The sequence below is a fragment of the Ciona intestinalis genome, unplaced genomic scaffold, assembly GCF_000224145.3.
Source record: "Ciona intestinalis unplaced genomic scaffold, KH HT001092.1, whole genome shotgun sequence".
Lineage (NCBI taxonomy): Eukaryota > Metazoa > Chordata > Ascidiacea > Phlebobranchia > Cionidae > Ciona > Ciona intestinalis.
In genome coordinates, this window is record NW_004191413.1 from 1 (window position 1) to 16,152 (window position 16,152).

The window sequence follows — 16,152 nt, forward strand, 5'->3', positions numbered from 1 at the left end:
CAGCATCCTTGTGTTCATCCTCACTTTCATCGGACACCGAATCCTTCACTGAAGGTCCTTCAGGCTTCGATGGTTCCAGTGGATCGGATGAATCACTCAGCCTTGCTAGTTGTCCACCACCCCATACTATAGATGGTGAACCACAAGTCACTATGTATAAGAAACCACATGATTTCAACGATAATGATGATTATGCACGCTATGTGAGGGATAATATCACTGTGAGTATTCATCGTGTACTTATTTACTGTAACCTTCAGTTCGCCTGAAAGTTTGTGGAAAAGATAGCCAACAAAGTTATACAAGCCAGCTCTGTCATAAACCAACTGTAGGATCTCACTGTAGGACCTCACCCATATAGAATAGAATATGCATATACAATGTTGGGGTAATGAGCCAACTCTGGCCTAAATCCCAGGTTCCATGTCATGCTTCACTGTAGGACCTCACCCATATAGAATAGAATGTGCATATACAATGTTGGGGTAATGGGCCAACTCTGGTCTAAATCCCAGGTTCCATGTCATGCCTCACTGTAGGACCTCACCCATATAGAATAGAATGTGCATATAAAATGTTGGGTAATGGACTAACTCTGGCCTAAATCCTGGGTCCCATGGCGTGCCTTACTGTATGACCTCACCCATATAAAATAGAATAAACGGCCTCATGGCACCGTGGCACCAAACACCATGGCTTCCTCATAACACCACGGCATCATATACCACATACATTCCAGATAGGGATGATGGTATGTTGTTGTCGTACATACGAGGAGGTGGAGGAAGGTGATATTGGGCAAGTATTAAGGTTGGATAAAGATGGAATACAAGACCTTAATGTACAAGCATCATGGATTAATAAAGGGGGAACATATTGGGTAAGATTGTTGGAGGTTTCTTGTACTTTTGTGGAGTAAGGGCAGAAGTTTCTGCAAATGTGAAAAGTAATCACATTATTTACCTTTTATTAATATAGATTGAACCAAACATATTGGATGTCTTAGTAATATAGTGTATGAAGTACATAATTTATAAATAATAGCAGATTGTTGTTTAAACTTTATTAAACTATATGTTAAACTTTACATAATACAGGTCCGTTACATCCATGTTGAACTGATAGCGAGCCCATCAGATGGTGCGTTACCTTCTACAAGCCAAACGAGGACCATTAAAGTTGGAGACAAGGTTGGTGATGTTGCATCATGAATGTAACTTATTTATTCTCGCATGGTGGGGTATTGGCAGTTGTTATAACACGGGTGTTCTATATTAGAAAAAATTAATTAAATGCCTGGTAGCGACAACAGCACAGAAATATTTGTAAACAATCAAATATCTGTTTGCCAGAGGTGTCCAATCACTTCATATCACTAACTGTGACATCAGATCATAACTATGCTATGAAATGACATCATAGCTATGACATCACAACTATGAAATGACATTACAACTGTGACATCATAACTATGACATCACAGGTGCAAGTAAAGCGATCAATCACGATCCCTCGTTATAAATGGGGGTCGGTGAAGCACGACAGCGTTGGCACGGTAACACACTTCTCGGCCAATGGGAAGGACGTTACGGTTGACTTCCCCCAACAACCCCATTGGACGGGACTTTTGTCGGAGATGGAGTTACTGCCGGTGGCTCACGATAATATCCCCTGTAATAGTTGCCAGGTATACTGGGGTTAATTATATATAGTGGGGTGGGGGAAGATGGGACACCTTTAGCACAAAATATCCAAATATTCTGATTGTGTTTTAAACAATTAACAACGGTCTATGGAAGTCGTGAAGATACAGTTTTATAGCTCTTTGAGTTTTCTTCATTTACTACCAAATGAGACGAGAAAATAGAACAAATAGGTCTCCCATCTTCCCCCATCGTAATATATATTAGGTGTAATCATCAAATCATTGTAATTAAATATTCAACTTGACTAAATTTTACAAATTATGACAAATTTACATCATCTGCCCGTTTAATTTTTTGTGACAAATTCATAATATTGGTTACAAACTTTCCAGCTAACATTGAGTTGTTTTCCCAGGTGTCGCCCATAGTTGGCCCTTTATACAAGTGTGGTGTCTGCCCTGACTTTAACATGTGTGGCAGTTGTTTCCTTACGTGTCCCCACGCCACACCGCGCCATACCTTCAACCTTATATCTGAGCCTGGTGCACCTCGTGTCCATGTTGGGCCATCACGTGTTGCACCAGTGGCACGACAACGCCGACGACCGCGCACATTCAATGCAGAAGTGGCATCTGAACAAGTGCATTCACTAGAACCCAGTACGGGTGAGCATGATATGTTCTGTTTATTATATAAATTAACACCTATGGTGTAAAAACATTGGATGTAACTTTATAATATGTTTAATTGCGCTCAAACTAATAAACCGATGTTCATCAAACTTGTCAACTTAGTCACAAAAATACCAGTGAAGCAGATTTTTTATGAAACTTTATCTGATAGCCACACCGCATTCTGTTTGTTTTAATACAAACATCACAGCCTACATATATGACACAATTGTCTTTACTTTTAATTTTGGTTAAAACTATCTGATGTCAGAGGTTTAGTGTGTGAAAATAAAGACAATCGTGTCATTTATATTTATATATATCATAAAGTTTGTATTAAAACTAAACATCTTCTATCACAATACCCATTATGACATCACAAACCTGATTCAGTGTTTGACAATGACTTCCGTAAGTCGATATCGGACATAGAGGTCTCATCATCCAAGTGTGACTGGTTCCACCTAGTGGACGGAAACAACGAGACATATTGGCAATCATCGGACGCAAGTGGTCAGCACCATATAACGGTTTCTATGCAACCTAACAGACTTGTACAACTACTAAGCTTGGAGGTGAGTTGTAGTGGAAATATATAGCCATTATATTGTAGTCTTGGGCAATATATTACCACTATATAAGTATTGACAATTTCCCTTAAGAAGTATATTTCACTTATATATGGGTAAGGTCCTTCAAAGACTTTGGGTTCATCTTAAACCTTATGTAGGCCAGACACTTGACAGCAGCTGCAACAGTGGCCAATCATGGGGTTTCCCCCATCTTCTAACCCCCCCTCCCCCCAGGTTGATCCCCTAGACGACCATTATCTTCCGTCCATCATCTCGGTGTCCGGAGGATCCGCTCTTCACGATCTACACGAGTTAAAGATGATCAACGTGCGCCCAACATCCAAGAACATCCTCCTGTTATCCGACTCCCTTCTTCATCATCCTTATATTCAAATCTTCATCCATAAATGTTACAAGTCAGGCATCAACTGCAGGGTAAGGACTTGAACCTTGTACCTTTGTGTTTTACTTCTATATTACCATCATTATATATAGTAGTACACTGGTACAGGTATATATGGAATTGAGCTATTATATTCTAAACTTGGAAGTTGTACCTTGGTGTTTACATCCATATATTAAATATATTTATTCACTTTAGCTACCAGTTTACCTGCTCTATTCATGGGTGAGGTCCTACAGTATTGCTCTCATGTACATCATATTTAGTCTATTAACCACGGCGTATATACCTTCAGTCAGTGCGTTGTATATAACTTGAACATTGGTTTCAGATCAGAGGGTTGCGAGTTCAAACCCGGGCCATGGAAGCAGTGGTCGTACCCCGTCCTTTATCTGCTTCCAACTCCGCTCACTCTTATCTTGCTTCGGAAACTGAGGATGATAATAATGTACTGGATGGGGTGGGTTGCATATTTCAATATTTATATGGATACTAATGCAAAGGGGGAATAACTTATTTACCCCCATATTCTGTTTCATACACCTCATGCCCGTTTATGGGTTACCACATATGTAACTTATTTATCCTTGCATGGCGGGGCAATGGCAGTCCTTATAACACGGGTGTTCTGTTTCATACACTTCGTGCCTGCTTACAAGTTACCACATATGTAACTTTGTGGGTATAACCACTGGAAAAAAATTATTGTTAAGTTTCTTGCCCAACATTACAAACATACTGGTTGCACCACATGTCAGGGCATACACCACAAGGACACAGACGGCCCACAGTGGTAGCCGCGCATTGAAACCTGTTATCTACAGATTATATTGCAGGTTTTCTAACCAGTGTATCACAGCACTGGACTAACCTGTTCATCCCTGCAGGTCAAACCTCGAAGCAAACGAAAGTCCCGCAAAAGTTCCAGCAAAAAAGATTGCGCTGCTAAAGTATTTGTGTGGGGGCTTAACGATAAGGATCAACTAGGAGGTTTGAAAGGTTCCAAACATAAGACACCAGTTGCATCAAAAGATCTGCAGAGATTGAAAGTTACTCAAGTTATTGGGGGGTCAAAAAGTTTGTTTGCTGTCACTATGGGTGGGAAGGTGGGTATTTAATGTTGATGTTGATGTGTCTACACTTTTGCTACCAGGAGTAATGAAATGTGAAAAGAAAATTTTAGAGCTTTTTTAAAACTAAGTTGACGAAATTAAATGGCGGCACACTTTTGTGTTTGAACCCAAAAAGTTTAAAAATGCTGTTTTAGTTCGGGTCATACTTGTTGCATGTATTAACAACAAAACTTTGGTGACATTATTATCAAAACTAAACAATGCTTTATTTTTCTAATACTAAACAATTATACAAAGCTTGTTAATAATACTAGATAAAACAGCACGCCACATTTGGCTTGTAACTTTGACTCCTTACGGTCAAGTTTGGAGTATTGATCACCACACTTAAACCTCCTTTCCCCACCCAGGTATACGCATGCGGGGAATCCACAAGTGGAAGATTAGGGTTGGGGCCGGTCACTGGGAGCGTTTCAAGACTCACTCAAGTATTATTTCCACAACCCATCAAGAAGCTGGCCGTGCATTCAGGTGAAAAGTGGTTTATGTTTAGATACATGTTGTAACATGTTTATATCGCTACCATTGTGCGTGTATGTGATCTTGGGTGGTTATTAATGGGTTTTACAAAGTACCATACTTGTGTATGAAACAAAACACCCGTATTATTACTTTTAAAATTGTTGTGATTAAGTAATGACAATAATTACCTCTTGTGTTTTAACAACTAAATGTAATGAATAAATGTAACTTACTTTATCCTCGTGTGGCCAGAATATGACAGTCATTATAACATGGGTGTTCATACACCTCGTGCCAGCTTACAAGTTACCATGTATGTTACTTTGTGAGTGATTATTTGGTTTGTTGTTTCAATTAATCTGACCTTCTCTATCATATAATATATTGATATTATCTATGGTTGTATAATATTTCTATAATCTAAGGTGGTCGTCACGCGATGGCGCTAACGTACGATGGCCATGTATATTCATGGGGAGATGGGGAGGAAGGAAAACTCGGTCATGGAAGTAGAGCGGATGCTCTTACACCTCGGAAGATTGAGGTGGGTTGGGCAACTTAACAACTTAACTTGGTGTTAACTGGGTGATACTTAATGGGTGTTTTGCTTAAAACAGGACTTTTTGGCTTTTTTCGTATTACTGACATACAATGGAACTAATAATATGTGTCGGTTAATGTGCACGTGCGCAACTTGTTATAATGCATGGGAAGCAGGGATAGTTGGACACACGTTCCATGAAACAAATCTAACTTATTGGTTGTAATGTTTACTGAATAATGCAGTGCAGAAATTTCAGGGTAGGCCTGCCCACTCTGCCACCCCAGGTTTGGCGCCTATACTCATTGAATAATGACCTATATATATATACTACCTAAAAAACAGTTACTAAGTCATTATACGTTCCAGACCTTCCCTGAGAAGTGCATACGCGATATATCATGCGGCAGTTCACACAGCGCTGCTATTGGTTCATCCGGTACCTTGTATACATGGGGGCATGGGATGTATGGGAGATTGGGACATGGGAATAATCATACTCTGCTCAAACCTAAACCGGTATGTAGTATGATATGTATGGTTAGATACTTGTGCCAACACAGCGAACATAAAGTATTTATCGGGAAAGCAAGCGATTCTCTGTCTTGGCCTTGTTTGGTTTATAAACAGATTGTGGGCTACGGAAAAGGTAGTTTAGAAGTACTGGTTTATAATCAATAGGTCCAAACTGTGGTGTTTGCATATGCACTTCAAGTATGTCACTAATTTATGGTTATTCTATATATGGGTATGGGCCTACTGCAAGGTAGCCCAGGACTTAATCCATAATTGGCTGACTACTGCACACCATACAGTTACTGTTATAACCAGTTTGTCACTTCATCAAGTTTGTTTCCTCAGGTTCAAGCCTTGAGTGGCCAACAAGTGGTTCAAGTCGCATGTGGCAGCAGAGATGCACAAACATTGTGTTTAACACAGGATGGGTTGGTTTATTCATGGGGTGATGGTGACTTTGGCAAGCTAGGTAGAGGGGGTAGTGATGGTTGTTGTGTGCCCAAACCTGTGGAGAGACTCAGTGGGCAAGATGTTGTTAAAATAGGTGAGGTGTTCTTAACATGCTTATATATTGTGCTGCTGCTGCTACCAGGTTTGGTGGAATATTTAAAAATCCTTGCCTATATGTACTAACACTGCGTGTGTAATTGTAGTAGTATGTATCCTTAGAAAGAAACCTACAATGAAAAAAGCTGGGTTTTAAATAGAAATATTGCTATCAATAGTTTTAGCTGAATAATGACTGTCTGTACTTTACTAAATAATAGACTTCTTAGTGTCTTGTCGCAGTTTTTAATATAAACCCCCTATATACAGAATGTGGGGCTCAATTCTCCCTTGCATTATCAAGATGTGGGCTGGTATGGACTTGGGGTAAAGGGGATTATTTTCGACTCGGCCACGGATCTGACCAGCATGTACGGCGCCCACAAGTGGTGGAGGGATTACGTGAACATAAAGTGGTTGATGTCGCTGTTGGGGCGCTGCATTGCCTCGCTGTTACTGAGGGCGGGCAGGTGGGTTGCTGTGGCTTGTTTGTCGGTGATTTTGGTCTATCTTTTGTTTTAGTTGGTTTGATTTTGTGGGTGGGAACTTGTGACTTATCCATGATTGCCACTCCAATGCCCACAGTCGAGTTGCTGAAGCTATTGCAGTGTGTGGATAAGCAGACATGACTTTTGGTTGGTTTGGTCATTTTTATCTTCGTGGGTGGGAACTTGAGTGACTTATCCATGGTTGCCACTCCCATGCCCACAGTCAAGTTGCTGAAGCTATTGCAGTGTGTGGATAAGCAGACATGACTTTTGGTTGGTTTGGTCATTTTTATCTTCGTGGGTGGGAACTTGAGTGACTTATCCATGGTTGCCACTCCCATGCCCACAGTCAAGTTGCTGAAGCTATTGCAGTGTGTGGATAAGCAGACATGACTTTTGGTTGGTTTGGTCATTTTTATCTTCGTGGGTGGGAACTTGAGTGACTTATCCATGGTTGCCACTCCCATGCCCACAGTCAAGTTGCTGAAGCTATTGCAGTGTGTGGATAAGCAGACATGACTTTTGGTTGGTTTGGTCATTTTTATCTTCGTGGGTGGGAACTTGAGTGACTTATCCATGGTTGCCACTCCCATGCCCACAGTCGAGTTGCTGAAGCTATTGCAGTGTGTGGATAAGCAGACATGTTAATATTTTACTCATTATATCTTAAACCCGCCATACAGGAATCTAACTCCTATATAACCCCAGGTATTTGCATGGGGAGACAACGACCATGGACAGCAAGGTAATGGGGGAACCACAGTAAATAGGAAACCAATGAAGGTACAAGGGTTGGAAGGAGTGAAGATTACTAAACTGGCATGTGGTTCAAGTCATAGGTAAGTTGGTTGGTGGTGTATTTGTGACATATGATGTTATACATCAACTGTGTACAGGTATGTAGGTTGTATGCTGTTTGTAGCATGGTACATTAACGGCAATTGATCCAACCCAGTGGTCACTAATGGGTTTTCTGAATTATCAGCCTTACAAAAATATACAGTCTAAGTTAGGTACGTGGTAATTCGTATCTAAAGGATACCAGGTTCGATGCTCTATACTGATGGTGTTACGTATATGTGTCCCTGGGCAAGACACTTAACAGGCAATGCTCCAACTTAGTGGTCATAGCACCCACGGCGTTTGGTTAATGGGATAACTCTGGCATAAATTTCAGACATGCCACTCTGTCGACCTTACCCACATAGTATAAAAATACCCATTTTACATTAATGCATCATCCTAGCATTGTATTTGCTGATACAAACAGCCCAAATCTCAGCCTTATCCACAAAGAAAAGAACATACCTTTAGGTACATTCATAAAATAACCATTATCCTAGCATTGCATTTGCCGATACAAGCCACGAAGCTCAAACCTTCGAAGCGATTCAGTTTCATGAAAACATCGACAAACTTGGTTCAAGTTACATCAAGAAGTCCATGAAGCAGAAGAAGCATCACCAACACACCACCTCATATGATGATAAATCACGTGTTCCACATATTCGATCGAAACAATTATCAACAAGAGGAAGCTTGGTGCAAATTCTGCTTCCAGTTTTAACTGGGAACACTGGAAACCAAGCATTACAGCATCTCATGAATGCTATGCAGGTAAATGTGTTGTGGGGTGATGGGAAACTCTGGAATATATAGCAGTCTCCTGGTGTGCCAATGAACCTGAAATGGCTTACCATTGCCTCATTGTAGGATCTCCTCCATATACAATGTTTGGGTATTGGGCAACTCGGGTCTAATCCCAGGTCCCTTGGCATGCCTTGTTATAAAACCCCATATATATAGAATAAAGTATGTGCCATTTCAAAAACATTGTGTAATTTTATATACTCAACATGTTATACTGGAATCTTTGCTTTCAGTTTGTGATAGATAAAGACAGAGAAAACATCCAATATAATTTAGCCATATCCCCATTTAACTCAATACATTTAACCTCATCCCACCAACAGATATACTTAGCAAGGTCCCTGCTAGCTTATGCCCTCACACCTTCCACGTCATTATCTCCATCCTTGGTGTTCTGCCCACCATTGGAGAGTAATCAAGAAGTTCAAGTGAAAGATGGGAACGCACATAGTGAGGTGGGTGGTTGATACTTAAACTTGTATCTCAATTAACTTTGTATGGGTGTTGGGGTAATGGGATAACTGTAGCCTACAAGCCTACTGACACCATAAGACCTCACTCATATGAAATTGAATTTACAATCACCTTTAGCTAAGCGGAAAAGATCTTAGTAATCCAGCAATGTCCTAAAAGCCTCACTCGTAATATGAACCTAAAAGTTACAGAAACAAGTTTGGGAATGCCTGTATTAAGGCACAGTTTACAATATTAAGACTTTACCAATCAAAGTCATTAACAGTGATAGTCAAACACACAACCTTGTAAACCTGCCCCGCCTGCCATCTTAGGTTTGGTGTCTATGCCCACATTATCGACGCACCATAAAAACTTCAATCATATTATCCATCAACAGATGTTTCAGCCATGTTAACGTATTATCCATCAACAGATTGCGTCAGAACCTTGTTGTTCATCCTCCATTCGAGCATCAATGAGCGTCCACTCTGCATCCGAGATTTCATCCTTGGTTGCCGAAACTATCACCACTCCCGAGGAGATTGCTCCTCCCACTCCTAAGAAGGATCTTAGTGTGGATGCGGGGGAGAAGATGGAGGGAGGGAGGATAAAAGAGGAAGATGAGAGAGTTTACTCCGATTTTGGGGAGGATAGCATGGAGGGGTTGCTTGGTGAGGATGCTTGTTTGTATTAAGATTTGAGATTAGCATAGTTATAAACTTGCTGGGGGCAATTGTTTATATTCGGATTTTATTTTAGATTATTAATATTATAAACTTGGCTGGGATGTTATGCATTTATTTTAGGTTAACACTTGTAAAGTTCCTGTAACTTCTCAGCATTGTATTGTGTATATATTTTGGGTAAGATAAATACCATTAGCATCTGCAACCTGTATCTCCCATTCGTGTTTTTAACAACCAACGACGGTAAAGTCACAGGAATACAGTTATAATCCAGTGGTCACTAATGGGTTGGGGCACTCTTGGTGTTGGGGTATTGGACTAACTATGAAAGGTTGAGAAACACTAGCATTAACATTCATATTGTAATTCTTCGTATTAAACATGGTTTTATATTCACACAGATTTATTGAAACTATCTGTATCTGGCCGAATGCCATTCAAGGATGTCAAGTCAATATCGGGTATTCTTACTTCTATTGTCAAGTCAAAGGCAAAGGTTGGTTGGGATATGTGTTGTATTTGTTACAAATCTACATCTCTGGTTTCTTGTGCTGTAGGACCTCCCCCTTATAGAATAGAATAACTTTCTATAGGTCTAGATGGTAGCACCCTGGGTGTTGGGGTAATAAACCTACATCCCAGGTCTCAGGTGTGCCTCACTGAAGACCTCACCCTTATAGAATAAAATCTGTATTATTGAGTTTCTATAAACTGCCTCAGTGGGGTCTAGATGGTAGCACCCTGGGTGTTGGGGTAATAAACCTACATCCCAGGTCTCAGGTGTGCCTCACTGAAGACCTCACCCTTATAGAATAGAATCTATATTATTGAATGTCCTATTACACCCTGGTTGTTCGGGTGATAGGCTGTAAAAACACATTTCAAGTGTGCCTTTAAAAATCTCTTACAATATTAACAGATGGGATCATTACTATTAGAGAGATCTATATCGGAGTTAGAGCAAGTAACGAACAGTGTTGAATCGTTGTCGGCCGATATGAAGCCGTTAGTTAAAGAAAGCAACCATCCCTACCCTGATGATGAGGAAACAGAAGGCAAAGTTAAGATACAAGGTTTGTGTTATTACATTGTTATTAAAATACAAAGTTAAGATACAGGGTTGATGTTATAATGGTAGTGGAAGAGATTTGTATTACACTGGTTGTTAACCCAAAATTATTGGAAATATAAGGTTGAGGGTAAGTTGAATCATGTGTAGCATATTCATGCGTATATATAAGTGGTTGGGGGCCAAATCCGGCCAAGTCTTGGTCTTTTCAATGGCCTCAACCATCATATTTTTTACATTTGTTCATTCAGATTTAAACACATTTGCTTATTAATTCGTATTTATTTATTTATAAGCAGTGTGTTTGGGTAATAAGCCAGATGTGGCCTAAATCCCAGTTTCCCAAGGACCTTACCCATATAGATTGGAATTATATAAGCACATTTATTTAGATTTGTTCATTCATATATTACCAGTTATTATCCCCCCATTATACCGCAGGTGCGCATTCCTTACGAGTTGTATTTGATCGGCAATGTTCCACCGAACGTAGACATGACACGCTCACTTTCACTGATGTTACTGGAGCTAAAACATTCGCCGTGTTATCAGGTATTCTACAAATGTTTAAAGTACAGGGTGTCGGGTGTGAATTCCACCCCATGTTTAAAGTACAGGGTGTTGGGTGTGAATTCCACCCCATGTTTAAAGTACAGGGTGTTGGGTGTGAATTCCACCCCATGTTTAAAGTACAGGGTGTTGGGTGTAAGTTCCACCCCATGTTTAAAGTACAGGGTGTTGGGTTTGAATTCCACCCCATGTTTAAAGTACAGGGTGTTGAGTGTAAATTCCCCCCATGTTTAATGTACAAGGTGTTGGGTGTAAATTCCACCCCATGTTTAAAGTAGAGGGTGTTGGGTGTAAATTCCACCCCATGTTTAATGTACAGGGTGTTATTTTAATTATTTATGCTTTAAAATTAATTTTCAAATTTCAAATCATCCAATCAGAACTCTTGTTTTAGGAAGGGACTGGTCTGATTGGTCGCAATCAATCAAACTCCCAACCAATGAATTTAGATGGAAATTCAAAAGTGATGGCTCGGTCAATGGGTAAGTTCTCAGCTATTTATTTAATTGGATCAAAATAAATGCTTGGTAATTAGTAAGTGTAGGCCACTCTGGTCTAAATCCCAAATCCTCTTGCATGTGATTTATTAAGACCTTACCCATAAATAATTAGGTTAACAGTCTATAAATCATTGTTCTATATTGCTAGGTACTTGTTCGTGGACCTAACATTCCCCCTTGTTATTAGGTAAACAAACCATTGTTTTTGCACCAGGTCGGATCCAAAATCTCGGGCAATGCCAACACCCATATGTGATAGTTATATAAAACAGAATACTAACAATGTCCTTTCCACTAGGTGGGGTTGGAAGTTCACTGTGTACCCCATAGCGCCCCTTAGTGGGGCAACAAGTGACGACACATCCATGAGCGATCGACGATTGTTAAACAACCCATCTTTTCCATTCGTGACGCACTTGTTTGAAATATACCAGGCTGCCGAGAAGGATTCCGATCGTTCCGTTTGTTTCAAATCTGTGGAGAAAGTCGTGGAGGCTTTCACTGCTTGTCTTAATTATAATTGCTTTGGTAAATATTGGTGTGTTTGTGTGTAACTATCTATATGGTTGTTATACATGGAGAAATTTCATTTAACTATCGCATGGCGGGGCAACGACAGTCGTTATAACATGAGTGTTCTGTTTCATACACCTCGTGCCCGCTTACAAGTTACCACGTATGTAACTTATTTATTCTCGCATGGAGGGGCAATGACAGTCGTTATAACACGCGTGTTCTGTTCCATACACCTCATGTCCGCTTACAAGTTACCACGTATGTAACTTATTTATTCTCGCATGGAGGGGCAATGACAGTCGTTATAACACGCGTGTTCTGTTTCATACACCTCATGCCCGCTTACGTGTTACCATGTATGTAACTTTATGGGTCATTATTTTTTGTGTATTTGCAATATCACCCTAGATTATATGCTACAATTAGTAACATGTGCCATGCATAGGATCTGACCAACGTATCTGGTTGTTGAAGCAAATCAAATGGATGGCCATGTATCGTCGATCAACCATGAAGCTACAAACATTATTTGAGGAAAGTAGTTCAACCGGAACGCATCATGTGACTGATAATGAACCTCTCAAGAAAGGTGGGTTGGTGTTTTAAAATATATGGGACCTGGGATTCAACCTAATTACCCCAACATTGTATATGCACATTCTATTTTATATGGGTGGGGTCCTACAGTGAGGCACACCATGGGATCTAAGGTTTGGGCTACAGTTGTCCTATTACCCTAACACCCAGGATACATTATCGACCATTAGGTTAGTGATGTTAAGTGTCTTGCCCAAGGACATGTACTGTCAATTGGTATCAGTGCCAAACATGTAATCCAATTTTCTTTGGTTATGATCCAAACTCATGCCCCCTTTTATATCCAACTTAAAATCTTTACATGGAACACTCTACGTTAATATTTACCCCCCTTATTCCCAACCAGTGTTGTCACAAATGTTGCAACTGCAGTACGAATATGAGGGACCATTAGTGAGAACGGGGAAACATCTTCTGTACAGTCCTTTCTTCACAGTGGGTTACTTTATATTACTTACTTACTTATGTTGTTGTTAAACTGGAATCACTTATGGGTTGAAAGTAGAATGTCATTGATTGGGTGTTTTTGCGGTGGTAAAAATATGTAATATTCTATGTGTTATGATATGTGGTATAGTATAGTAGGGTGGGGGAAGATGGGACGCCTTTTCGTTTTATTTTCTCATCTCATTTGGTAATAAACAAAGAATATTAAAGAAATATAAAACCTTATTCACACAACTCCAATAAACCGTTGTCAATTGTTTAAAACACAATCAAGATTTTGAGAGATATTATTAGCTGAAGGTGTCCCATCTTCCCCCACAGTACTATATGCATATAATGGTATATCATGGCACTGTCAAGTGACCATCTATATGCCCACAAGTGTCTCTAAACAGAAACACCAAGCTTGTATCTTTGGGTACCAGTCACAAAGCACTGAGTGTAATAGACCATTTTATTTGTGTATTTTATTGCAGGGTTTATGTGAATGCAAATTTAAGTTTATTCCTGGTAACAAATAAGTTGCTTTTAAACAACAGGAATTATCTTCTTTATGCTGCGAACTTAAAATTGATGAATTTATCGCGAAGAAGGAAACACAAATGACAAGTTTCAACCAATATTGCCTTGTATCGAGAACAATGGATGCTCTGCTTAAACATAAGCCTTTCCCGTACCAGTTCATTGAGGTTGGTGTTCTGTATGATATATCCATGGTTGCCACTCACATGTTATTGCAGTGTGTGGATAAGCAGACATACTTTTAATTGGTTTGGTCATTTATATCCTCGTGGGTGGGAACTTGAGTGACTTATCCATGGTTGCCACTCCAGTATTCACCCAGCTTATATTCACAGCTAGTGAGGTTGAAGATAGAGGAAGTGTGTGGTGAAGATGAAGACACAAGCATGAACCAGTATGAGGATAACACATACTTTACACACCAGATAGATGAACAACTGGTTACTTGGATTAACAAGTAAATATCAATATATTTAGTAAAAATTTTACTTTTTTTTTTTAAATTTGTTTTTTTTTCCAATTTAACATAAATTAGTGAGTGATTTATATTTAGTAAAAAATCATTAACTTTTACCACTCACTAAACTAGAAATTCATCTGTTAAAAACCTCTAGAGTTCTTTATATCGATATATTTCATGTTGTTGGGGTAATGGACCAACTCTGGTCTAAATCCCAGGTCCCATGACGTGCCTCACTGTAAGACCTCACTCATATAGAACGTGAGCATATACAATGTTGGGGTAATGGGCCAACTCTGGCCTAAATCCCAGGTCCCATGGAGTGCCTCACTGTAAGACCTCACTCATATAGAACGTACATATACAATGTTGGGGGTAATGGGTCAACTCTGGTCTAAATCCCAGGTCCCATGGAGTGCCTCACTGTAAGACCTCACTCATATAGAACGTACATATACAATGTTGGGGGTAATGGGTCAACTCTGGCTTAAATCCCAGGTCCCATGACATGCCTTACTGTAGGACCTCACTCATATAGAATAAAATGTGTATATACAATGTTGGGATAATGTTTTGCTTAAAATATTGATATTCTTTACATATACTTGATTATATTTGTTTAACAATGGCTGTTGTTTCAACCAGACGACCCGATGATTGGACGTTATCCTGGGTTGGCAGTGGGTCCATATTTGGGTGGGGGCATAACCATAGGGGGCAACTTGGGGGTCCAGAGGGGGCTAAGGTGAAGATCCCGATCCCCTGCCCCTCCCTCGCTGCATTAAAACCCATACAGTTAGTGGGTGGGGAACAAACCTTGTTCACTGTGACTGGTGAAGGAAAGGTGTTTGCAACAGGCTATGGTGCTGGGGGAAGACTTGGTATTGGTAGCAACGAGTCGGTTGCTATTCCTACTCTAATTGAATCTATACAGCATGTCCATATTACACAGGTAAGATGGTGGTTTTGTTTGGGTTAAAGTTATATTTAAACAAGAGGTTGATATTGCTGGTTATTGGCAAAATTTTAATGACATATGCAGGCATGTAAAAAATAAAAATCCGGCCGATACCGGTTTGCATTTATATTTTTCCGGCAGTTTTCCCGGCGCGTGTGTTCTGACGTCAAATTTTGCATCTCTATCTAGCCCCGCGTTCGTGTGCCGCTTTCACCATGTACGAGGCTTTTGGATATAAGCCTTATGGTTTCTCCGGCGTTCCTTCGTAGCGTAGAAATTTAATTAAAAATGTGTCAATCATGTTTCGTCTTTTCCGGATCAAAGTCTGTTTTCCGCGACGATTTTCACGTGTAACACACGCATAAGTGTTACAGGACTAAACATTTAGCCGTAAAATTAAAGTTTTGCTACTGAGCTTTTCTAATAAATACGGCATAGTGTCATTTATACTACGCGCGACAAACTTTGTTCGGTCAACATTGAAATTAATAACAGACGCTAGTTTAAGCAAGGAATACTCTACTAGGATTGCTACTTTAATAAAACTATAAAACTAATCGGCGATTACCAACTACAGTTTAAAACTCACACGTTTCTACCTGCAACGAATTTTCTTTGTAATAAAAATTACCGGGAATTTAATAGTGCTTTAAGATTGTCTGTGTTTTATATTCCGTAACACGAGTTGAAATATTTGTTCGTCTTGTTACGTATAACATTAGTCACAAATCCCTATTATGGCG

The 16,152-nt window shown here is 39.8% G+C and overlaps 1 protein-coding gene across 1 annotated transcript; it reads left to right on the top strand.

Annotated features, from left to right (window-relative positions):
* The first annotated feature begins 6 nt into the window (after positions 1 to 6).
* On the top strand, positions 7 to 15,454 carry ci-zf(zz)-8 (hect domain and RLD 2). Its single transcript, XM_026839993.1, has 28 exons — positions 7 to 221; positions 740 to 880; positions 1,098 to 1,190; positions 1,484 to 1,687; positions 2,062 to 2,311; positions 2,711 to 2,892; positions 3,124 to 3,324; positions 3,624 to 3,752; positions 4,180 to 4,398; positions 4,776 to 4,896; positions 5,313 to 5,431; positions 5,798 to 5,947; positions 6,290 to 6,488; positions 6,761 to 6,960; positions 7,687 to 7,817; positions 8,322 to 8,595; positions 8,952 to 9,083; positions 9,518 to 9,755; positions 10,172 to 10,266; positions 10,690 to 10,843; positions 11,281 to 11,391; positions 11,804 to 11,891; positions 12,208 to 12,437; positions 12,871 to 13,014; positions 13,369 to 13,457; positions 14,009 to 14,158; positions 14,327 to 14,448; positions 15,097 to 15,454. The coding sequence occupies exons 1-28, from the start codon at positions 153 to 155 to the stop codon at positions 15,428 to 15,430; spliced, it is 4,569 nt and encodes a 1,522-aa protein (XP_026695794.1). The 5' UTR covers positions 7 to 152; the 3' UTR covers positions 15,431 to 15,454.
* Positions 15,455 to 16,152: the final 698 nt, after the last annotated feature.